The sequence below is a fragment of the Budorcas taxicolor genome, chromosome X (genome assembly GCF_023091745.1).
Source record: "Budorcas taxicolor isolate Tak-1 chromosome X, Takin1.1, whole genome shotgun sequence".
NCBI lineage: Eukaryota > Metazoa > Chordata > Mammalia > Artiodactyla > Bovidae > Budorcas > Budorcas taxicolor.
The window spans coordinates 94,841,044-94,865,664 of record NC_068935.1 but is presented as its reverse complement, the minus strand read 5'-3'; the positions used below and the strand labels follow the sequence as shown (position 1 = coordinate 94,865,664).

Here is a 24,621-nt window from a genome sequence, read left to right as displayed (position 1 = left end):
AGGGCTTAAAAACTGGAGCCTTGTGGCTACTCAGAAACATGCTCTAGACCAACATTTCTCAGAATGAGTCCCAAGAGAGTAGTGTTTTGTGGAAAAGTGTTATGTGTCTGAAAATGTCTGCAAAACACTAAGTTAAACCTAGTCAAATATTATTTTTTGGTGCAGAGCTTCCCAGAGCTGTGGATTTATTTTTGTTTATCATGAATCTCCATGATGGGAGTAAAATATACATCATTTCTTATATATACTTGACTACTGAAACTTTTTTTTTTTTACATTGAACATCTTCTGATAACAGTACTGTACAGATCATACTTTTAAACATTATTTTCTAGGTATATTTCTGAGGGGGTATTTAAGGCAGTAAGACTGTTCAGGATCTTGGAAATAAGGGACCAGGAGCAAACGGCATGACATTTAGACATGGTTGCTATGGTGAGGGATGCAGAACAAAGCTTAGGGCCAGACCTAAGGAAGGTATCTAAAAGGCCTAAAGCACAGTATAGCACTGAAATAGTATAGGAAGATTGGGTGTGGCTTATTCACTTAGTAGAGCCAGCCAACAAGATAAATTAGATGGGAGAAAACTTTGAAAATGAAATAATATAATAGACCATATTCTGGGGTTAGGTATTTACCAGTTAATTTTCTGAGATCTGATAATGGACAATTGGTGTTTCATTAGCTGGATAGGGAGATAATAAGGAGCAGAAACACACCTTGGTTTGGAAAAGAGAGTGAGTGGTAAGTAGAAAAGAGCTATCATTAACTGGTATTCAGGATAGGTCCCCAGTCTTTTTTTTTCCTTCAATGTTTTATTGTGGCAAAATATGTTTAACATAAAATTTACCATCTTAATCATTTTAAAGTATGTAGTTCAATGGTATTAATTACATTCATAACATTTCACAGCCATCACCACCATCCATTTCCATACTCTTTCCATCTTGTAAAACTGAAACACTATACCAATTAACAAATAATTACCTATTATCCCCCCAAACCCTTGTCAATTACCATTCTATTAATACCTCCTGTCTCTATGATTTTGATTACCTTAAGTACCTCATATAAGTGGAATTATACAATATTTGTCTTTTTGTGACTGACATTTCACTTAATATAATGTCCTTAAGTTCTAGCCATGTTGTAGTATATTGCAGAATTTCCACTGTAAGTATATAAGTTTTGTTAAACTTATTCATTTGTCTATCAGTGAACAGTTGGTTTGCTTCCACATTTTAGCCATTGGGAATAATGTTGCTATGCATATGGGTACACAAAAGTTTCTTTGAGACATGCTTTCAACTGCTTTGGGTATACACACACAAATGAAATTGCTGGATCTTATGGTAGGTCTAGTTTTATTATTTGAGGAACTGCCATTGTGTTTTCCACAGTAACTGCATCATTTTACACTCCCACCAGCAGTGCACAAGGGTTCCAATTTCTATACATCCTTGGCAACCCCTATTTTTCTCATATTCTCTATCCTAATAGGTATGAGGAGCTAGCTCATTGCAGTTTTGACTTGCATTTTCCTGATGACTAGTGATGTTGAGCATCTTTCCATGTGCCCACTGACTGTTTGCATATCTTCTTTGGAAAAACATCTATTCAAGTCCTTTGTGCATCTTTATTTGAATTATTTTTTTGTTGTTGAGTTTTAGGAGCTCTCTATATATTCTGGATATTAATCTCTTGTCACATATGATTTGCAAATATTTTCTCTCATTCTGTGGACTGCCTTTTCACTCTGTTGGCACTGTTCTTCTTCTTCTTCTTCTTCTTCTTCTTCTTCTTCTTCAATTTTTTTTCCCCTTGGCTGTGTTTCATGGCATGTAGGATATTAGCTCCCCAACCAGGGATTGAGCCTGCACCCCTGACTTGGAAGTGTGGAATTGTAACCACTAGACCACCAGGGAGACCCTGTTGGTAGTGTCTCTTGATACACACTTAATGTTTTTTCATGAAATACAGTATTTTTTAAATTATCTGTGCCTTTGGTGCCATAGCCAAGAAATCATTGCCAAATCCAGTGTCATGAAGATTTTGCCATATGTTTATAAACAGTTGTATTGTTTTAGGCAAATTTGTATCTTTGATCCATTTTTAGTTAATTTTTTTGCATATGATGTTAGGTAAAGGTCCAGCCACTCTTTTGCATATGTAAATTCAGTTTTCTCAACACCATGTATTTAAAAAGTTGTCTTCATATCTGTGAGGATTTATTTCTGGGCTCTCTATGCTATTCCATTGATCTATATATCTGTCATCCTTATGCTACTACCACACTGGTTTGATTACCATAGCTTTGTAGTAAGTTTTAAAATCAGGACATGTAATGTCTTCTAGTTTGTTCTTTTTACCCCCAAGATTATTTTGCTGCTTGGAGTCCCTTAAAATTACATATTGCTCATGTGGAATTGACATTTTAACATTAATTCTTCTGACCTATGATCATGGGATGTATTTCCACTTTCATGTGTATTTTATCAATGGTTTATAGTTTTCTTTCTACAAATCTTTCACCTCTTTGGTTAAATAATGTCTAGCTATTTTATTCTTTTCATGGTATTATAAATGAAATTGCTTTTGTAATTTATCTTTCAAAATTTTCACTGTTAGTGAAACTGACTTTTCTGTCTTGATTTTGTATTCTACTCTTTTGAGGAATTCATTTATTTTAATTTTTTTGTGTGTGTGTGGAAGCTTTAGGATTTTCCAAATAATTATGATAAGGATCATACCATCTTCAAATAGAGATATTTTACTTTTTCATTTCCAGTTTGGATATCTTTTATTTATTTTCCTTGACTACTTGCTCTGGCTAGAAATCCCAGTAAAATGTTGAATAGAAGTGGTAAAAGCAAACATCCTTGCTTGTTCCTAATCTCAGAGGAAAAGTGTCAGTCTTTCAACATAGAATATGATGTTTGCTGTGGGTTTTTCATATATGGCTTTTATTATATTGAAGCAGTCTCTTTCTATTCCTAGCTTTTGAATGTTTTGTATTATTAAAGGATGTTCAATTTTGTTCAGTGTCTTTTTCTGCATTAACCAAGATGATGATTTTTTTTTTCTTTTATTTTGTTAACATAGTGTATTACGCTGACTGTTTTTTTTGTGTGTGTTGAAACATTCTTGCATTACAGGAATAAATATGACTTAGTCAAGATATGTAATCTTTTTAATATGCTGCTGAATTTCATTTGCTAGTAATTTGTTGGGGATTTTTGCATTACTGTTCAGAAGTAATATTGGTGTATAGTTTTTCTTTTCTTGTAATATCTTTGTCAGGTTTTGATATCAGTGTAATGCTTACCTCATAGAATGGGTTAGAATATAGTCCCTCCTTTCCACTTTAAGGGAAATATTTCTTTTTACATTTTATTTTATTTTTTAAAATGAGGATTGGTAGTAGTTCTTTAAATGTTTAGTAGAATTCAACAGTAAAGCCATCTGGCTTTTCTTAGTTGCCATATTTTTGATTAATGGTTCAATCTTCTTATTTGTCTTTCAGATTTTCTATTTCTTCACACTTAAGTCTTGGTAGGTTTTCTGTTCTAGAAATTCATCTATTTGCTTATGTACAATTGTTAATAGCATTCTCTTATAATTTTATTTTTTTTACTTCTATAGGGTAAGTAGTAATGGCCCTACTTTCATTTCTGATTTTAGTAATTTGAGTCTTTTTGGCTATGCTGGGTCTTCATTATTGTGCAGACTTTCCTCTAGTTGCAGCAAGCAGGGGCCACTCTCTAGTTGTGGTAAGTAGGCTTCTCATTATGGTGACATCTCTTGTTGTGGAGCATGGACTCCAGAACACTTGGGCTTCAGTAATTGTGGCATGTAGGCTCAGTAGTTGTGGCTCCTAGGCTCCATAACACAGGCTCGGTTGTTGTGATGCATGGGTTAGCTGCTCTGCAGCATGCGATCCTCCTGATTGAACCAATGTCTTCCACATAGGCAGGCGGACTCTTTACAACTGAGCCACCAGGGAAGTCTGAGGTAGCGGATTTAAAATTGCTTTTTATAACTATAAACGGCAATATTCTAGAAAAAGATTATTCTTATTATTACAGAGAGAAAAGTTTTCTCTCTTTTACATTTCTTTCCTTTCCCTTCTGTTTCCATCCTCCCTGGTCATCATTGTTTTCATTCCCTTTGTCTCTCCTTCCCATTTTCCAGGACCAGTGATCCGGGCTGAGGTGGGTGACACCATCCTGGTGATCTTCTACAACCGTGCCTCCCAGCCATTCAGCATACAGCCTCATGGAGTCTTTTATGAGAAGGACTCTGAGGGAACTGTGTACAATGATGGTGAGCAGGCAGGGTTTCAAGAAATGTGGGCTTCAGATAATAACAGGTACCTCTAGAGCAGCAGTCTCCAACCTTTTTGGCACCAGGGACTGGTTTCATGGAAGACAATTTTTCCATAGACCGGGTTGGGGAGAATGGTTTTAGGATGATTCAAGTGCATTGTATTTATTGTTCACTTTATTTCTGTTATTATTGCCTCAGCTCCACCTCAGACCATCAGGCATTATATTCTGGAGTTTGGGCACCCCTGCTCTAGAGGATATGTAAACGGGGGAAGGAAGGAGAGAAAAGAAGGCAGAATTAACTGCCATGGATGGATGTTGTTGAGTATGATATTATAGTGAGACAGAGCTGGGATCAATGAGACAACTTTTAAATATAAATATATTCTGGTTATAAAAATAACATATATGTTATGGAATTTTGATAAAAATGGAAAATTATAAAATAAATAGACCCCATAGGTAGAGTGTCATTACATTTTGATATACTTTTTCATATTTTCTGTGTTTATACAAATGTATATATTTATAATGATATGTTTTGTACACTTTGGTATCTTACTGTTTTCTTTTTTTAATATTAGTTTATTAATTTTAATTGGAGGCTAATTACTGTTTTCACTTACCTTTATACTGTGCCCATCTTTTATGTCATTATAATGTTACAAACATTTTAATGACTATGTAATAAGGTAAAAATATTTACCTTATCCCCTATCATTTGGACATGTACATTTCTTTTATTATTTGTTTGATATTGTAAATCATGTTGCAATGAATGAATATGTACATTTGGTTTGAATTACTACCCCAGGAAAGAATTCTATAAGTGAGATTATTAGGTAGTTAATTTCTTCTTTTCCTTGAGAGTAATACTAACACATGCATGCTAATCTCAAGTCAAAAGTACCAAAAAAAAAAAAATATATACTGAAAACATAAAAGGCAAAGTTACAGACAAATCTAGAATAAAATAATATTCTACAATGCAAATGATCTAGACTTTTCAAGAAATCGGTGCCAAAGCGGCGGGTGGGTGGGGGAATCAAAGAGACAACACCAAGGGCAACATGAAATCCTTGTTTAATTTTGGTTGTATAAAAAGAGACATTTAGGAGATAATTGGATTTTTTTAATATACACTGATATTAGACGGTATTAGGGTATTTTTGAGGTGTGGTAATCTTATTGTGATAATATAAGAGATGGTTACTGATGTATATAGAAGTAAAATGTCATTATTCTTGCATTTCACTTCCCAATGATTTAGAAAAAGTAACCATACACATAGATTTAGATAAATTTTAGATGGCTAAGCCTGTGATAAAACAGATAACCAACAAGTCCCTACTGTAAAAAAAAAATGATGAATAAATTTTACAAATAAAATACAAAAAGAAGGCTGGCTAAATATTAATCAGCTCCAAGTGGTAGAGTGATTATTGTACTATCCTTTAAGGTCTTCTGTATGATCGAAACTTTAAAGAATTAGGAACAATGAGTGAACAAGAAAAAAATAAGTTAAAATCATCCTAAATTACACTACCAAGTGATAAATTCCAAAATGCCTTTGTAGTTTATGATCTTTACTCCACTATTTGGAGATGTTGATACTCTAGCCAATGTGAGCAATAAATTCTATGTTTTTCCTGCAGACTCTTCCCACTCTGGCTTAGTGGCCAGGCCCTTTGAGAAAGTAACATACCGCTGGACAGTCCCTCCCCATGCTGGCCCCACTGTTCAGGATCCTGCCTGTCTCACCTGGACATACTTCTCTGCTGCAGATCCCATAAGAGATACCAATTCTGGTCTGGTGGGCCCCCTGCTGGTGTGCAAAGCTGGCGCCTTGGGTACAGATGGCAAGCAGGTATTGTCAAGGTTTCTGGCTGGAAAGTCTGCTGAGAAGATGATGAGGCTGGGTTGTTAACCAGAAGCTATGCATGGATCTGGGTTCTAAAAATAAGAGCATAAAATTAACCAAGTTATTGTATTGGAAATTAATTGTTGGTGACCTCATGCTATGTTTTCTTTGCCTCATCTCTTTGTCTAAACTTTATTTTTTTCCTTTTCTTCTTCTTTTTACTTTTTTTTTTTAATTAGAGGATAACTGCTTTACAATGTTGTGTTGGTTTCTGCCATATAACTACACAGATCAGTCATGACCTCATGCTATTTTGCATGTTATTCTGTTCACAAACACACATCTTCCTTAGTGTCTATTCTTTTCAATTTTATATTTTCTCAATATCTCTTCATTTTTAAAAATCTCAGTGGCCCTTAAAAGTTGCTCCTAATCCCCAAATCTTCCCTACTGTTTTCTTGTCTTCTTTTATATTCAGCCCACAATTCTTAGCTGTTTAACTTTGGGCAAATTACTTAACCTCTCTTCACCTCAATTTTATCATCTATAGTAAAAGGTTAACAATGGAAATAAACATCTTGGCTTTCTGTGAAGATTAATTAAAATAATCCATACAGAGTGCTTAGTACAGTGTCTGATACCTAGTAAACACTCAATAATAATAATATTACTAAAATTAATAATTGATCATAAAATATGTTAATAATTAGTATACTTATTTTTAATTTTATTTTCTAACTTATCCCCCCATAGAGTCCCCCTCTGATCTCCTAGCCATCTTTCCCCACTCCTACTCCTAGTTGATTCCAGGCACTCTTCTATCATACTTTGTACCTCTTCATCATAATCTTTTACTTCTTCCCTGCCCCCTTTCTTGCATTCCTCCCCTCCAGTCTTATAACTTTATTCTAACCACCTTTACCCACATGCAATTTGAAGTTACCTGAGGGAAAACTTCTTAGCAACAACTACAGCTCTAGGCAGGAGATATGGATTTGGCTCTGTGTTTGGAAAGGAAATGGGAAATAATCAAGGATCACTGGGATCTGAAGCTGCACAGTTCATAACTGTTAAAATTGTTGTTATTCCCCTTTGTTTTCTTCCGTTGGGACTACAGAAAGGGGTGGATAAAGAATTTTTTCTCCTTTTCACTGTGTTGGATGAGAACAAGAGCTGGTACAGCAATGCCAATCAAGCAGCTGCTATGTTGGATTCCCGACTGCTCTCAGAGGATGCCAAAAGTTTTCAGGACTCTAATCGGATGCATGGTATGGGGAGTGTTTTTACCCTAAGCTATAGCTGAGAGGTTATGAGCAAAATCTAACCTAGACCTAATCATGATCCATCCCTGAAAACATTGATTCTATTCGCCAGCTCTGCTAAGAGACAAGCTAAATTGAGGGATTAAACCTAAGACAACACATCTTATCCTTAGCACCTTCCTGTGCTTTGTTCTATGTTATGCAGTGTGGGAGACACTGGAAAAAAAAGTACTATGAAATGAGGATTGCATACAAAGGGCTCACTAGGAGAATGAGGAGAGTAACCTGGGATGATACGTTTCCAGTCTTATTTCCTCTCCTATCGCCCACTATCCTTGCTTCTCAACTTCCTACTACAGCCAAATGGAGATATTTTCTCTCTGTAGACATGTGTGTGTAGCGTGCTCAGTCGCTCAGCCATGCCCAACTCTTTGCGAGTTGTTAGCCTAACAGGCTCCCCTGTCCATGGAATTTTCCAGGCAAGAATACTGGAGTGGGCTGCCATTTCCTGCTACTAAGGATCTTCCTGACCTAGGGACTGAACCTATGTCTTCTGAATCTTCTGCCTTGGCAGGCGGACTCTATACAGACATACCCCTTGTACTTTCTGAGCTTAAGCTTTTGTAATGCTTTGTACTTCACTTGAAAAGCCCCTTTTTACATATTTGCTTTATCCTATGGAAATTCTGCCCATTCTCTAAAACTGTGCTCATAAATGACCTCTTCCATGTAACCATTTCTTATCACCTAATCCCAGGATAATGACACCCTCTTGTGAGCTACTGTTGTATTTTTATCAGATTTTTAAATTGCAAGTTCCATACAATCTTCAATATTGTAGTTATTTGCTACATGGCTTTTGACTTCTGCTAGACTGTAGTCTCCTTAAAGGTGAGTATTATTTGCTGTTTATCTGTTTACAATTTACATGGTCTAATATATAGTAAATAGTTACTGAACTGATGAACTACTAAATTAATGAGTAGGTGAATGGATCAGTGAGTGAATTGATAGGGAGAAATAGTCCAAGTTTACAAGGAGCTTTCAGCATTTTGCAATTAAATGAGACTAATAATGTCCATTAAACAATTATAGAACATGAAAGACAGACTATGCTTAAGTGCTAAATTGTGTGGAACAGCTTTTAAGTGACATAGAGTTCAGAAGAGGAGGACATTGATGAAGAAAAATCCAATTAAAGAATTCTTGGAAGAAGGAAGTGCTTGACTGAGCCTTGAAGTTTGAATCAAACTTTGCAATCAAACACTGTAGTAAAGGAAGCATAATCAAGAGGTTAATGATGTTTCTGTCAGCATCCCATGGAATTATCAAATAAAGTTACTCATTAAGGCTGGTTTCAGTGGGTGTAAGGACATTGAAAAGGGATCAGCTTCAAGCAGGCCTCCCTGTGTTTTTGAGGGGAGTGTGCAGGGTGAGATGGGGTCAAGAATGAATATGTTGTCTTTTGGCTCTATCTCTTTGTTCTCATTACCATTCAGTTACATCAGTTGGAAAAAATAATACAGTCTATGAACCAAATTTATTCCAGATTGAATTTATTGGGCACCTGGTAAGTATTAGGCAAGATCCTAGGTGCTTAGATACAGAAAAAATGATGTGCTTCCTGCTAAGTCAATCTAGTGTAGAAGATAAATGTAAGTAAATCATAGCACTCTATGGTAAGTGACATTTCAGAATTTTGTGGGGAGAAAATATTAAGAAAGCCAGAAAGAGTGTAATAACTCTGCTTCACAGGATAGGTGATATCTGAGCTAGAGTATAATGTATGTGTAGTTAGTTGGCTGCAGTTAAAGACCACGGGGGGAATTTATTACAGGCAGAGTGAACAGCATGTGAAAAGCCAACATGTATTTTCTAAGTGCCTACCATGTTTAAGGTCTTGTGGTGTGTGTTAGTTGCTCAGTTGTGTCTGACTCTTTGCAATCCCATAGACCATAACCCACCAAGCCTCTCTGTCCACGGAATTCTCCAGACAAGAATATTGGAGTGGGTTTCCTTCTCCAGGGGATCTTCCCAACCCAGGGATCGACCTCAGGTCTCCCACATTGCAGGCAGGCTTTCTACCATCTGAGCAACATGTACAAGCAAGTAGAGCTCATAGGATAATGGTGTGTATGTGTATATGAAAGAGAATGGGGGAATAGATTATAGGTAGAAGTACAGGGAGGAAGATTCTGTAGGATTCAGGCCAGAGATGATGAGAGCCAGAATCAGGGCAGTGGGAGTGAAGATGAAGATGATTATATAGATTGAAAGCTAAAGAAGGAATGTTTGGGAACTCTAACACTTCATAGGAGCATGGAGAATGAGAATAAGATGGAGGAGAAACAATCAGAAAAGTTATAAGAGAACCAGGGAAGTATGGTGCTACTGAACCAAGGGAGGGGAGTTTTAAGAAAGTGGGAATAGGAGAGATTGATACTTTTTTGGAATGTGAAGTTTTGGGAGTGGAGGATAGTTCAGTTTTGCCAGGGTGTGAAGTATGGTGGAGGAAGGTCAGGATGTAAAACCAGAAAGGTCATTTGAGCCCTCATCCCAAAGAGGCAGAGAATCATAAGTAGAATTAATGTGGCTTAGAGAAGAAGGTAGAGGAGTTGACAATGGCTCAGAAATTTCAAGTTGTGGAAAACCTTAGTACAGTGCTGATGCCACACTGCCAGCTGGTGTCTGAGTAACCTGTTTTCATCTTCCCATTCTGTCTTGTGTTTCTGTTTTCCAGCGATTAATGGGTTTCTGTTCTCTAACCTGCCCAAGCTGGACATGTGCAAGGGTGACACAGTGGCCTGGCACCTGCTTGGCCTGGGCACAGAGACTGATGTGCACGGGGTCACATTCCAGGGCAACACTGTGCAGCTTCAGGGCATGAGGAAGAGTGCAGCCATGCTCTTTCCTCACACCTTTGTTATGGCCATCATGCAGCCTGACAATCCTGGTAAGTGCCTTAGCAGCTGGCCCTAGGCTGAGAAAATTTGTTGAGCACTGGGGTGGATGAGGTGTGGAGCTGTTGAACAGCAAAGAAAAGTCATATTGAGGTACTTGGGAACTTTTCAAAACTGTTGTATCCTTTTCTCAATGTGTACTCCATGTTTTGGTTATTTGGATTCTCTTCTCAGCTGCAGGTCGAATAAAGAGCTGAGGAAGTTATTTTCTGGAATGACAGGAGGAAAATAGAGATGCTGCCCAGTATTAGGGCAATTCTTGCATAGGCAGAGAATGGACTTGGCCACATAGCCCCATGGCCATGTAGAAATTCTAGATATAAGCCCTGCACTGAAGAAAAGATCAATGAAATATACCTATAAATGCTTCCAACTCTGACATTCTGTGAAGATTTTTGCAACTTTCTGGTAGGAGCAGGGTGGCATGTGCTGTAACAGTTTTAGCCTAAGAATTAGAACACAGGAACTTCTAGTCCAGGGTCTTTTATTAACTTGCTGTCCTATTTTTGTCTAGTCACTTCCCCTCTCTGTGGCTAGATTTCTTCCTTCGTTTCTTTTTTTGTTCATTTCTCCTCCTCTGTCCCTATCGTTCATTCTTCCCTCTCTTCCTCCATCCCTCCTTCCTTCCCCCTCCTCTTCCCTCTCCTTATCTTTCTTTCATAATTAAATTTGACTATAATGTTTCTTCAGATTCCATCTTTGTGTGACATTTCCTAACTTGGCAGAAAGTTTTCTCTGCAGTTCCTAGGATGTATTCTTTTTTTCCAGGCAATAGGTGAAAGTAGTGTTTGTAAGAAATATCTGTCAGTTCCATGAAGTTCTCACTAAACTTTTAGTTCTATAAATCCATTCATATTTGAGGAAAAATCCTTAAACAAAGCAAGTTTCCTTAACAACATAATGATTTCATCCTGGCATTGGGTTTGACACGCACTTGGCATGAAGCAGGCCTCCACAGACTTCTTGGGTCCTCATTTCTGCCCATGTACCTAGGATACTTTGGTCAAAGAGAATTGATGTCAGCAAATTAGAAACAGCCATTAATGGGGCTGAAAGGACCAACAGAAATGAATGCTTGTAGTGAACACTGGGGTGGGGAAGTTTGGAAAAAGAAAGACTCTTCTCTCTAGCTGTGGTCTGAAAGCCAAACCCTAGGTTTAATCTCTTTCATACAAAATTAACCAGGCTCCCCTGTAAGATCTACATGGCTCTCTAGGGCTCACAGTTATCAATATTTTGGCAGTGAATGGGTTTATAAGAAAGACTTAAAAGGTTACTCTCATTCAAAAAAACCCCTAACTTTTTATCTTTGCATTTTCCAGTCTTTCAAATTCTCCTCTTCCTGAAGAATTTTTGAGTCATAGAATATTGCAACTGGTAGAGCCCCTTAGAGATAATCTTATTTCACTTATTTAACTAATGGGAGGAAGAGACAGAGATCTGGAGGGGGAAAATGATTTTCTCAGGTTAGGGATGTCAGCTCTATTTTTTCTCCCCTTTGGCCCCATCTCCATCAACCCCTGTTAATTCTTACTCCTAGGTAATATTTTATCTGAAGTCACCTTCACTATACCTTTGGTAAGGGTTAATGTCTGATTAAGATTGAGAGAGACCATTGGAATAGCTCCCCAAAGATAGGACAAAAGTACCAAATTAATAAAAAGACTAGAACCAGAATTTGGCTTTGGAAGTCTAGAAAAAGGAGTTGCAATGAAGATTGGTCAATATACATATGCAATTAAGCAGCTTTGCAGGTAACTTAAAAACATCACCATGGAGATTCAACATATTGCTTGCTGGATGCTTACAATTATGTTTAACAAAAGAGAAGAACAAATTCCAAGAAAAAGTGCAGCAAAATGCTAAGAGTGTGAGTGTTATAAGTTTATTTGTGACTTTTTAAAATCTTCTTTTTGCTTTGCTTTAAATCCTAATAATATTTTAATTTCAGATATTAACTACATTTAATGGAAATGACACTTTTACATTTAAAAATATCCTGAATAATACACCTCAGCTGTTCCAGAAGAACTACTGATACTAGAGTTTTGATAGCCAGAGAAAGTGGCAGGTAAAGAGGCTAGAGCTTGTAATGTGCTGTTTTCCACCAACTTCATGTTAGATTTCTCAGCATCAAAAAGAATATTTATTACTGCTCTGATGCTTCAGAGTTTCTTTTCTCTTTCACCGTTAGAACTCAATGTTTATTCATTTTTCCCCCTCCACACCCTCTTTTCTTTCCCCATTACTTTTCCTCTCTTCTCTCATTTTTCCTATTCCTCTTTTGTCTTTTCTTTGTTTTCTCTCTCCTTTTTTATATATCTTCTTTCCCCTTACTTTCCTTCATTCTTCCCCCTTTTAAATCTATTTCCTCCTATCTTACCTTTTACCTTTCCTTCTTTTCGTTTTCTCCTTGCATTATTTTTGTCTTTTTTTGCATTCTTCTTTTCCTTCTCTTCTCTCTCTTTTTTCACTGTTTTTTTTTCTTCCTTTGAGTTTTTCCTAGGCTTCTTTTTTACTTCTTTTCTTTTTGCTTTTAATCTTCTTTTCTCTTTATTTATTTTTCCATTCCTCCTATTTCTTTTGCTTCTTTTTCTTTTAATATGTATCTTTTTTTGGTCTCTTGTCATCATGTTTTTTCTTTTTCTTCCTCATGTTTTATTTTACCCTTTTTTCTTTTCATTTTACAGGTAGATTTCCCCCAGACATAGTAAAGGTGTGTTTTCTTACATTTGTTGGTCTAGATGCTAGGGATGTGAGAATGAATGAGGCAGTTCACAGTTAGTGTGGAAAGGAGATAGGTATGCAAACAATATTCGCAATTCTATGACAATGCTATCAGACAAGGGCTATAGTAACACACAGGGAACTAGAACAAATTCTGCCTGACTTGTGGAGTGAAGCTTTCCTAGAAAAGTAGACATTCAAATTGAACTTTCACGGACTAATGAACTGTTACCAGGCAAAGAAAGAGGGTGGATGTTGAAGAGGGTATTACAGGCAGTAGGACCCACATAAGCAGTGACTTGAGAGCATCATCTGCCTGGAGAAGGTTATGTAGATTGATTTTATTCATTGGTTTTCAACTAAAGTGGTATGCTGGTGTTTGGAAATGTGTGGAATGCTTTTAGCTGTCACACAATGACTGGAGTTATAAAGTTATGATACTGTTGTTTATAGAATGGGAGTCAGAGATTCTAAAGCTTTCTTCAATATGTAGGACAGCCTTAAACAATGAAGAATAATCACACACAAAATGTTAATAGCAGCCTTGTTGAGAAACATTAAGAAATAAGATTGGAGAGGTGATAGCAGGAGGCCCTTGTAAGAAGTGATAAGAACCTGACAATGGGTGGGAGCAATAGAGATGGAGAGAAGGGGCAGAGTTAAGAGATATTTGAGAGAAAAATGACAAGACTTTGCTAATGGGCTGAGTAAGAAGAAAGGATGTCTGAGATTTTCAGCTTGTGCAATAGATGGATGGTAGTGTCATTAATCATATGAGCAAACACAGAAAAGAGGAAAAGGTACTAAATTTTAGATAGAACGTATTCATTGGGAACATGTTGAATTTTAAGTTTCTGGTGAAGTCCAGGTGGTGTAGATTTTACAGTAGGTAGCTGCGGGTAGTAATGTAAACATTGGAGGAGAAGTCCAGGCTAGAGAGAGATTTGAATGTTTTCATGTTGGTGTCCTTTAGCATGTTATAGGAAATAAAAGTTATAGGAAGTTATAGGAAATAAAATTTAAGGCAGAAATCAACATTTAAGTGGTAGAAGGAAAAAAATAAGCAAGAATAAGGAGACAGTAGAAATATTGGTCACAGAGGTAGGAGAAGATTCAGATGCAAAGGACCAAAAAGTATTTAAAAAGAAGCATCTTGGAGAACAATGTCCATATGAGATGATGTGTTACTCTCAGGTCACATGATTCTGCCATAAAGTCTTCTATTTGTTTCTATTCCATCCAATGATTAACAGACTTTCTTGTTCACACCAACCCCTGAGCTATGACTTTTAGACATTATATACAGTGTATCCAGTCATTCATTTGCACATAAATTCATTCACTCAGCACATATTTATTGAATACTTTCCATGTGCTAAGTCTGGGGTAGAGGGGTGAAAAGATAGACATGATAATTACTTCCAGGGAAGATCTACAGCAAACACACAAAATCACATCATAAAATGATAAGACATTTTCAGATCATGATATATGTCATGAAGGAAAGGAAATACATTGGTGTGATAAACTGATAGGGGCATTACTTTAGAGATGGTGTTTAGGGAAGGGCTCTCGGAGAATGTGACATTTAAGGCCTAAGTAATGGGGAGAAAGAAGCTATATGAAGATCCCTAAGCAGAATATCCTAAGTAGAGGATCCAGCAAGTGTAAATGTCTCAAGATGGGAATAAGCATGTGTTGTTCAAGGGTTGGAAAGAAGGTCAGTATGGTTGGAGTATAATAAACAAGGAGAAGACTGACACCACATGAAATCATAGAGGTTGGCAAGAATCATACTATATAGAGCCTTGTAGACCACAGTCAGGAGCTTTAATTATATTCTGAGTATGAATGGAGCATTTAAAGCAAGAGAGCAATGTGCTCTGGATCATATTTGTTAAAGAGGACCCTGTATCCCTTTTGGAGAATGTTGAAGAGGGAAGGAGAAGCAGAAAAGACAGCTGTGAGGCTATGGAAGTTTTTCAGGTGAGAGATGATAGTGGGTTTGACTAGAGAAGTGACAGAGTAGAAACAGAACAATGACTGGAAAGGAAGTGATGATAGGATTTATTGATGGAACAGATATGAGGGATAAAGGAAATAGAAGAGTCAGAAAGTAGATATGGAAAAAATATTTTTCCATGAAGTTTATAAACTAGTGGAAAAGATTGTTTTTTAAAGAGAGAAGCACTTAGTCCTTAACCATGTGATCTAGATGAAAAGTGTTTTAGAAGTAGGAAAGCAAAACTGTAGAGCACAACGTGGGCTGGAATAGTCAGGGAGGACTTTCTGGAAGAGATTAAATATGAATTGGATCTTGGAGAATGAGTGAACTCATAAAGATATTTATGAGGAAGGGAAGGTCTATTCCAGAAAAGTAATAATGAGTGAAAATTTCAAGATAGGAATGAGATATGTGAGAGGTGCAATCAGGGGCAAATTTAGTTAGAGCCCTGGTTGAATTTGGGCCAGAGTGGGAAGTGGGATTGCGTCCATAGTTTGGAGCTAGCTCATAGAAGCCTTTAAAAGACAGGAAGATTTTGTAGCGGTGGTATAGGCAGTTATCAGTAAAATAAGGAACACTGGGGAAATAATGTAAGAAAGTTAGCTTCTCCTGATCAATATTCTATGAACCTTTGTGTCCTTGACATAGAAACCTGGATCCTGAGATCAGATACAGGCAGCTCTACAATTCAGATATTTATGGCTGACATCCAAACATTTTATTGTAAAAGACTTGGGGAAGGCCATTTCAGAGTTCTCTGATGTAAGCATTCTTATGATCAAAAAGTTCATTATATGTATGCCCACCTTTATTTCTTTAAGACTTGGTAGGAAGGGGATAAAATTGGTCAATGCCTTCTTTCAAATAATAATTATTCAGCTTTATTTACTTATAGTTTTACTTATTGAACATTTTACACTATACTATGCCAAGCAATATGTACGTATTTTTTGTGGTTAATTTTAAAATAATCCCATTAAGTAAAATGTTCCTCTCTTTACCATGAGGAAACTGAAATACACAGAAGCTTAAATTTTTTCTGAAAGTTATATGGTTAATAAGTGTCAGATAAGATGATTGACGATCTCAGTTTTCTCATAACTGAGGAGTTCCCAGAGATGTTGCACTTTCAGTCCTAAAACTAGAGAAGTCATTGGTAAACAGAAAGGAGTTTGTCATTCTAGTGGCAGGTTTAGTTAACCTCTGTGCTCATTATTCTCAATAAATGTAATAATATTTTACCTAATGCATATCAAAACCATATCTGAAGCTACCTACTCTCTGCTATACGACTAGAGAGAAGTAGGAACTCCCTCAGGCACTATACAGGGGTATTCTGAATTCAGGTTTTGCTCTCTGTTCCCACCTCAGGGACATTTGAAATTTACTGCCAGGCAGGCAGCCATAGAGAAGCAGGGATGAGGGCAATCTATAATGTCTCCCCTTGTCCTGGACACCAAGCCAATCCTCATCAACGTTACCAAGCTGCAAGGATCTACTACATCATGGCAGAAGAGATGGAGTGGGACTATTGCCCTGACAGGACCTGGGAACTAGAATGGCACAACCAGTCTGAGAAGGACAGGTAAGGTTTCAGAAAAGAAGAGATCATCCTCTCAGAGACTCTAGACCAGTTTACTGAAATGGAGGACATTCTGAGATGATGATGCACTTATCTAAACTAACCTAATAACATACCAACAAATCTAGAGCAGGGAGTAAAACACAGGTAAGGTGGAACTCAGTGTTTCATCTATGTTGCTATACTCTAGAGCTGAAGTAAAGACCTTGCCCAAGTCTTCATGCTCTACGTCTTGGCCTCCTTTCCTCCTCTCCTCAGAAGAGCTGATATTGGGACTCAAATTTTGTATGGAATTTACTTAGGGGACTGAATATCCCAAGCTCAAACGTTCCTTACCAAAATGTCATTAAGATAGAGGCTAAAATGAATAGCAGAAAAAGCCCCCAAAGAGTGGCTTAAGTATGTTAGAATTTTATTTCTTGTTTACATACTAGTGCAAATAGGAACAGTTCATGGCCAATAGGAACTAAAATGTCTATTTAAGTTGTAGTCATTCCCAGCTATTAAGAAAGGGGGAGTAAATCCAGGGTAAGCAGCATTGTTTGTGAGGCAATAACTTGAAGCTGTATACATTACTTTCTCTCATACCCCATTGTCCTGAACTTATTCATATGGCCATATCTAGCTGCAAGAAAGTCTGGGAAGTGTAATCTCTGGTTAGGCAGCAATGTGCTCAGATAAAACCTAGGTGGTTCTATTACTAAAAAGGAAGGAGGGAAGAATGGAAACTATGGTACAGTTTAGCAATTCCGCTATCATTTATTTTTGGTGTTATCACTTGCTAAGTTGCTTCAGTCGTGTCCGACTCTGTGCGACCCCATAGATGGCAGCCCACCAGCCTCCACTGTCCCTGGGATTCTCCAGGCAAGAACACTGGAATGGGTTACCATTTTCTTCTCCAATGCATGAAAGTGAAAAGTGAAAGTGCAGTCGCTTAGTCATGTCCATTTCTTCACGACCCCATGGACTGCAGCCCACCAGGCTCCTCCGTCCATGGGATTTTCCAGGCAAGAGTACTGGAGTGGGGTGCCATTGCCTTCTCTGGGTGTTATCACTACCCTTTGCCAATTATTTGTGTCGGTTGTTGAAGGTTGAAGGCTTCTTGCTAACTTGTTCTGCAACTTTGAAAAAATGAATTCCCTTTTCTGATTTCTGGTTTACTCATCTTTAAAGTGATGTGGTATAATTGAAAGAACTTGACCAGACTTTAATCCAAGCCCTGGTTCCCCTTCTGGCTGACAGTATCAATAAAGATAAGTCCTGTCATCACTGAATCATAGGATTCTACCTTTAGGATGTACATACCTCATCAGTCTATTGGAAATGCCAAATGATAAAATGAATAATATAGCTCTTTGTAAATACAAAAACATCTCATAATGAGAAATCTGTAGGATTTCGTTTTCTTCCTGCCTATCCCCATCCCTCACCTACCAGCAACAGAAGCTGTTAGTATTCTCCTACCATCTGTACCTTGTCCTTTGTCAGACTAATTTCATCTAAAACATCATTAAGACTAGAGCTAATGTTTAGGGTTTGATTCTTATCTTAGTGTTTTTACCATATAAATTTTACTATAAATTCCTAACTAAATGATTGAAAACAGTTGACTATAAATAAATATTGAAATCTACAATTTTTAACTGCAGATATGCAGCCAAGGTGGATAATCTGACACGGGAATAGGGCTCTCCTAATATCTGTGCCATGAAGTTGGGTCTGACTTTGCTTTCCCATATCTGAAAATGAGAGGTTAAAGGCCAGGTGCTAATACTACTCTTTGGATCCCTCTAGTTATGGTCACATCTTTCTGAGCAACAAAGATGGACTCCTGGGTTCAAGATACAAGAAAGCTGTGTTCAGAGAGTATACTGATGGCACATTCAGGGTCCAACGGCCAAGGACTGGATCGGAGGAACACTTGGGAATCTTAGGTAAGGGAATTCCACTTTCCTCCTAGTATCTAGAAGCCTGTGATGCTCCTAGGGAGGCTGTGTCATATCGGGAAGCCCTCTCCATTCCTCATTATCCATTTTCCTTATGACATACTGGAAATACGGTCATATTTTATAAATCATCCATGAAAATAAGCAATCAAATGGAGTTAATTCAAGAATTCTGCAGCAATCTGAACCAGGTATTTCCAGGCCTCTATATCTTGGGATCTATAATAGTGATAACAATTTTTAAATGCTAAAGGCAAGAGAACTTAAGAGTATCAAAAAGTGGGAAGAATGGTACATGGAACCAGTATTACCATTATATCCTTGCAATTATTGCTTCAGTTTCATCACTTTTATAGAAGCCAATGAGCTTCCTTATTCTTATCATCATACAGAAGATACCCACTAGTCCTTGAAGGGAATCCTCTCTCATTCCTTACCAACAATGATTCCACAGAATTCTGATTATCTAGAACCTTGAGCTATTATACAAAGAGAGATGGGAGGTGGGGATAATTGGAGACATAATCTTGTTGAAGTACCCTCATCATGTGGGTAGCAGTATCAGTTCAAGGGCTTCTGAGTTTAAAAATGGAGCCAGTCATGACTTTCAGTCTTGCGACCCTTTCACAGGGCAAATCCTTAATTCTAGGCGGCTCCTGTGTATATCCCTTTCTTTAATGTCTTTAATGCCCTTGTTTCACTATTCCACTAATGAGAAAGTTTTTCTTCTTTTGCATTTACTAGGTCCACTTATCAGAGGAGAGGTTGGTGATATTCTAACTGTGGTGTTCAAAAACAATGCCAGCCGCCCCTACTCTGTGCATGCCCATGGAGTGCTAGAATCTAGCACTGGTTGGCCACTAGCTGCTGAGCCTGGTAAGTGGGAACAATTAGTGAAGGATCATAGGAGGTGAAGCATCTCTCTTTCAGCCTCTGGCTTGTTCCTTTTTTTTAAAGTATATTCTTAGCAAACAGAAACAAGAATATTTACCAGAACTAAGCCATAGTCTGAATTTGTCTCTATGATATATTCATTCTTTCAATCTCAGAACAAACTGCCTACCTTAGGTCTTTTGTTTCATCAAAGATCTACTCAACACTTGTTACACATGGAGTCTTATACTATCCTTAACCCTGAATACAGACTGAGCTTCTAGCCTCTCTAGATCTGGCTATATGTAATCTGAGCTCTTAATCATGACTAGAGATTGGCTTGTCCCAGACCACAAACTGATCCTTAAGCCTAGTCATAGATAAAGTTTCTGTCCTCTTAGTACAGTTTGAATCTTAACCACAGTTACATATTAAAATTCTAATACTAAATGTAGAGTTATCATAATCTTGACCACTTTATCTTCTATTCATTCATTCATTCATTCATTGAATAAACACTTACTGGGGGCCTACTGGGTGAGGAACAATGTTAGAAGTTATGGAAGTTTTGGGGAATAATACTTGTTCATACTCTAAAAAAAACTTGGGCTATTATTGTATAGAGTTAAGTAAACTGGTAATTATAATGTAGTCTTTTAACTCTTAATTAGGGGCTTTAAAAAATGTGTCATGGAATTTTAGAATAAGATGCCAAATCTAATGTTTGGATGGTCAAGGATGATTCCCAAAGTAGGTGATATGTTAGCTGAGATCTAAATCAGTAATTCTCAAACTTTAGCACGTATCAGAACCACCTGAAAGACTTCTTAAATCATGGATTTCTTGGAATAACTCCAGCACCTCTGATTCAGTAGGTCTGGGATAAGGTTCAAGAATGTTCTCACTCACAAAAGTGACTAAGTGATTCTGATGTTACTGGATCAAGAACTATACTTTAAGAACCATTAATATAAAGAATGAGAAATAAGCATACAGGTAAAGGGATAATGTGGAACAAAAGCAGGGGAAAGGAAGCTCCAGTTGTGGGGAATGCAATATGTAAAGTTTCAGTAGTAAAATAGGTGAAATTTGAAGTTGACAAAAGGGTTCCAAAAAGATAAAGTAGAATCAGTGGGATTTGATTAATTAATACAGAACATGAGAAGGTGAAGGATTCTTGAATGGTAACCACATTTTTGGAGGAAAATCCTGAAACGTTTCCCAATTTTTGGTCTGGAATACCAGGTACAAGGGCTACCATTCAACAATATAGAGAACATAGGCAGCAACTAATTTGGGATGGGAGAGAATGGGTGATGATGAGTTCACTTTTGAATTTCTTGAATTAGAGATGTCTATGCCTGGAAAATCCCATGGACGGAGAAGCCTGGTGTTCTGCAGTCCATGGGGTCACTAAGAGTCGGACATGACTGAGTGACTTCCCTTTCACTTTTCACTTTCATGCATTGGAGAAGGAAATGACAACCCACTCCAGTATTCTTGCCTGGAGAATCCCAGGGACGGTGGAGCCTGGTGGGCTGCCGTCTATGGGGTCGCATAGAGTCAGACACGACTGAAGTGACTTAGCAGCAGCAGGATAAGACAACTAAATAGAGATATCTAATAGGCATAAAGGTCTGAAGCTCAAAAGAAGGGTATTATCTGAGGGAATAAATGCGAAAGGCATCAACATTTAAGTAGTAATTGAAGACAAAGAAATAAAGTCACCCTAGAAGAGTACATGGACAGTAGGAATCCTAGAATAAAACCCTAAGGAAAACAAAATTTAAGAGAGGTACTAATTGAAAAGTAAACCTGAGAAAAAAGTGAGCAAAATGTTAGAAGAAAAATCAGATAAGATGGTACCAAAGACGTTAAAAAGATCATCCAAAGATGAAGAGGTCAATGGTTTTAACTTCCTCAGAGAGGTTAAATAACATAAAATTTCCCATTGGATATAGCAACAGACGAGTCGCTGGTGCTTTTAATAAATTGGTGGGAAAATAAGCCAGATTACAATGGAATAACGAATAATTGGGAGATCTGGGAGTGAAAACAGTGAGTGTAACTTAATTTTAAAACTTAAACAGAGCAATTTCTGGTGATAAGATGATGGTCTGTAGTTTAACCAATGGCCAAAGGAAAGTGGGGGCTTCCTAGGTGGTGCTATTGGTAAAGAACCCACCTGCCAATGCAGGAGACTTAAGAGATGTGGGTTCAATCCCTGGTTTGGGAAGATCCCCTGGAAGAGGGTAAGGCAACCCACTCCAGTATTCTTGCCTAGAGAATCCCACAGACAGAGGAGCCTGGTGGGCTACAGTTGATAGGATCACAAAGAGTCAGACACAACTGAAGTGACTTGGCACACAAAGTGAAGTGGAGGTGAAGGTTACTGGAATTGAGTAGCTGAAGGCACTAGAAGGCTAGAGTTTTAGATGAGCTATCCATATAGACTTTAAAGTCATTCAGAAGAGTGGTGGAGATTGAGGTAGAAAGGAAGATGGTGATCCAGGTACTAAAATAACCAATAAATGACTAATAAGAGAAAGGGGATACATTGGAAGCAAGGAAAACTTTTAAAAGGCTGTTGTAGTAGTATATACAAGTGATTACAATGACTTTATCAAAAGTTGTAGGAAATGAGGATTGAGAGAATTAGTTGGGTTTGAGGGATTTTAATGGATAGTCAGGGCTTCTCTGGTGGCTCAATAGTAAATAATCCTCTTGCAACACAGGAGACATTGGTTCAATCCCTGTGTCAGGAATATCCCCTGGAGAAGGAAATGGCACTCTAGTATTCTTGCCTGGGAAATGCTATGGACAAAGGAGACTAGGGACTACAGTCCATGGGGTTGCAAGAGTTGGGCACAACTTAGTGATTAAACCAGCACCACCAATAGATAATCAATAAGACATGATGATTGTACAGGTCTTAGGCAGGCAATAAGAGAGAGAGTAGAGTTAAGGATAAGAAACTGATTTTTTGATTAAGCACCCAGATGGTGGTACCAATAAGAAAAAAAAAAAAAGCAAGAAGTATTGGGTATTTTTTGTTGGTTTATTTATTTGGAGGGGAAAATATTATGTTTACTTTTTAATGTATTGAATAAATAAGGTACTCATAAGACATCCAAGTGGAGAAGAGAATGCTTATAAAAATAAGAGGCTATACTCAACTTGAGTATGAGTCTGTAATTTGAAAGAAACATCTGGAAGATATGTAAAGATTATCAGTCATCTGTAACTACAATAAATGATAGTTAAAATCATGATCATATATGAGATTACCTAGTGAGATAGTGTGTAGTGTGACAATAACATTGAGCTGAAAATGGAACTTAATAAAATACCATTGTTTACTAGGGGGTGATTTACCTTAAATAATTTATAGGTTTAAAGTATTTCTAATCAAAATCACAACTGGACATTTTTGTACTTAAATGAAGTGATTGTATATAAAGTTCATTTGGAAGAATAAGGAACACCTGGACAAGAAGATCCAAGAAGTATTTTTTTTTAATTAATGAGATGGATGGACCTAGGGAATATTATACATAGTGAAGTTAATCATACTAAGACAAATACTATGTGATATCACTTACATTTGGAATCTAAAAAAATAATACAAATGAATCTATATAAAAAGCAGAAACAAACTCACCGATTTAGGAAAAAAAAAAGAAAGAAATTATGGTTACCAAAAAGGGAGAGGAAAAGAGGAAGGGACAAATTAGGAATATGGTATTAAAAGATGAGAAATATGATCCATCAAATAGACAAGCAATAAAGATAAATTGTATAACACAGAGATTTATATTTAATATCTTTTGATAACCTATAGCAGAATATAATCAGAAAAAAAAACTGAATTACTATACAGTATACCTGAAACTAACACAATATTTGTAAATCAGGTATTCCTCAATAAAAAAGATTAATGAGAGAAGACTAGCACAACTCAATATTATAAAGGTACAATAATTAAAGCAGCCTGGTACTGTTAAAACTAATTAATAAAACAGAAGAAAATTCCCTGAAACAGACCCAAAGTTCTATCTTTGTCAATAGACATGGGAATACAACTATTACACTATTAACCTACATTTTTTCTTTCTACATCCCTCCTTAGGTCTACTCACAAGGGAGATGTTATTAATATGATTAATCAGAACCTAGGATTTTGTTGGACAATGTCTTACTAATGGGCAGGGTTATTGTTTCTTTCATCTCAACACTCTGTTGCACTGCCTGCTTCCATGTGGTAAGCTGATCTGTGCCTGTGAATGGGTGAACTGGTTATATGAGTTAGGATAATGTTTGCACTGCACGTTGAACCATCTTAATTTCAAGCGGCTAGAATGAGGAAGGTTTCTTTATTCCTTTAAGTCAAAGCTTTTAAACTCATCAATTATCAAAGTTCTGCAATAGGAGTTAATGGGCACTGCCTCAGCTATTACAGAAGTGGCACTTTGATTCTCATTTGGCTACATTTCTTTTTATTTTCTTTGATAAAAAGCCTCAAGGAGAGGAGTAAGTAATAAAAACCAGGTTTTCTTGTGCTCCTGTATTAATATCATCACAAGAGCATTGAAATATTGCCTCTAATGCTGAGTATATTTAAAGTTTAATATTAGAAAAAGCTAGCATTTCAATGGAAGAAAAGAAAAGTTAATCAATACAGCCAGCTCTTCAAACCCACAGATTCAAGCAACTACATATTTAAAAACAAAACAAAACAAAACATAGTTGACCTTTGAACAACTTGGATTTCAACTGAACAGGTCCCCTTATATGCATATTTTTTCAATAAACATGTACATACTACACAATCTGCAGTCAGTTGAGTCCACAGATGAGGAACCATGAATATGGAGGGCCAACAGCAAAGTTATAGGTGGTTTTTTGATTGTGTGAAGGTTGGCATCATTAACCTCTATGATTCTACTGTATTCAGAATAAATTCCAGAAAGTTCCAAAAAGCAAAACTTTAATTTGCTGTGGGCTAGGGGCCTCCCATGTAGTTCAGTGGTAACAGTTCCACCTGCTAAGTAGGAGGTACAGGTTCCATTCCTGGGTGGGG

At 37.1% G+C, this 24,621-nt stretch overlaps 1 protein-coding gene across 1 annotated transcript in view; it reads left to right on the top strand.

Annotated features, from left to right (window-relative positions):
* Window positions 1-24,621, top strand: part of HEPH (hephaestin) — a 134,592-nt gene that overhangs the window by 14,905 nt on the left and 95,066 nt on the right. The window contains exons 9-15 of the mRNA XM_052663259.1: window positions 4,192-4,323; window positions 5,981-6,192; window positions 7,304-7,454; window positions 10,189-10,401; window positions 16,512-16,725; window positions 18,517-18,656; window positions 19,413-19,544. Coding sequence (XP_052519219.1) covers window positions 4,192-4,323; window positions 5,981-6,192; window positions 7,304-7,454; window positions 10,189-10,401; window positions 16,512-16,725; window positions 18,517-18,656; window positions 19,413-19,544 — 1,194 coding nt within the window. The remainder of the gene's footprint in view (window positions 1-4,191; window positions 4,324-5,980; window positions 6,193-7,303; window positions 7,455-10,188; window positions 10,402-16,511; window positions 16,726-18,516; window positions 18,657-19,412; window positions 19,545-24,621) is intronic.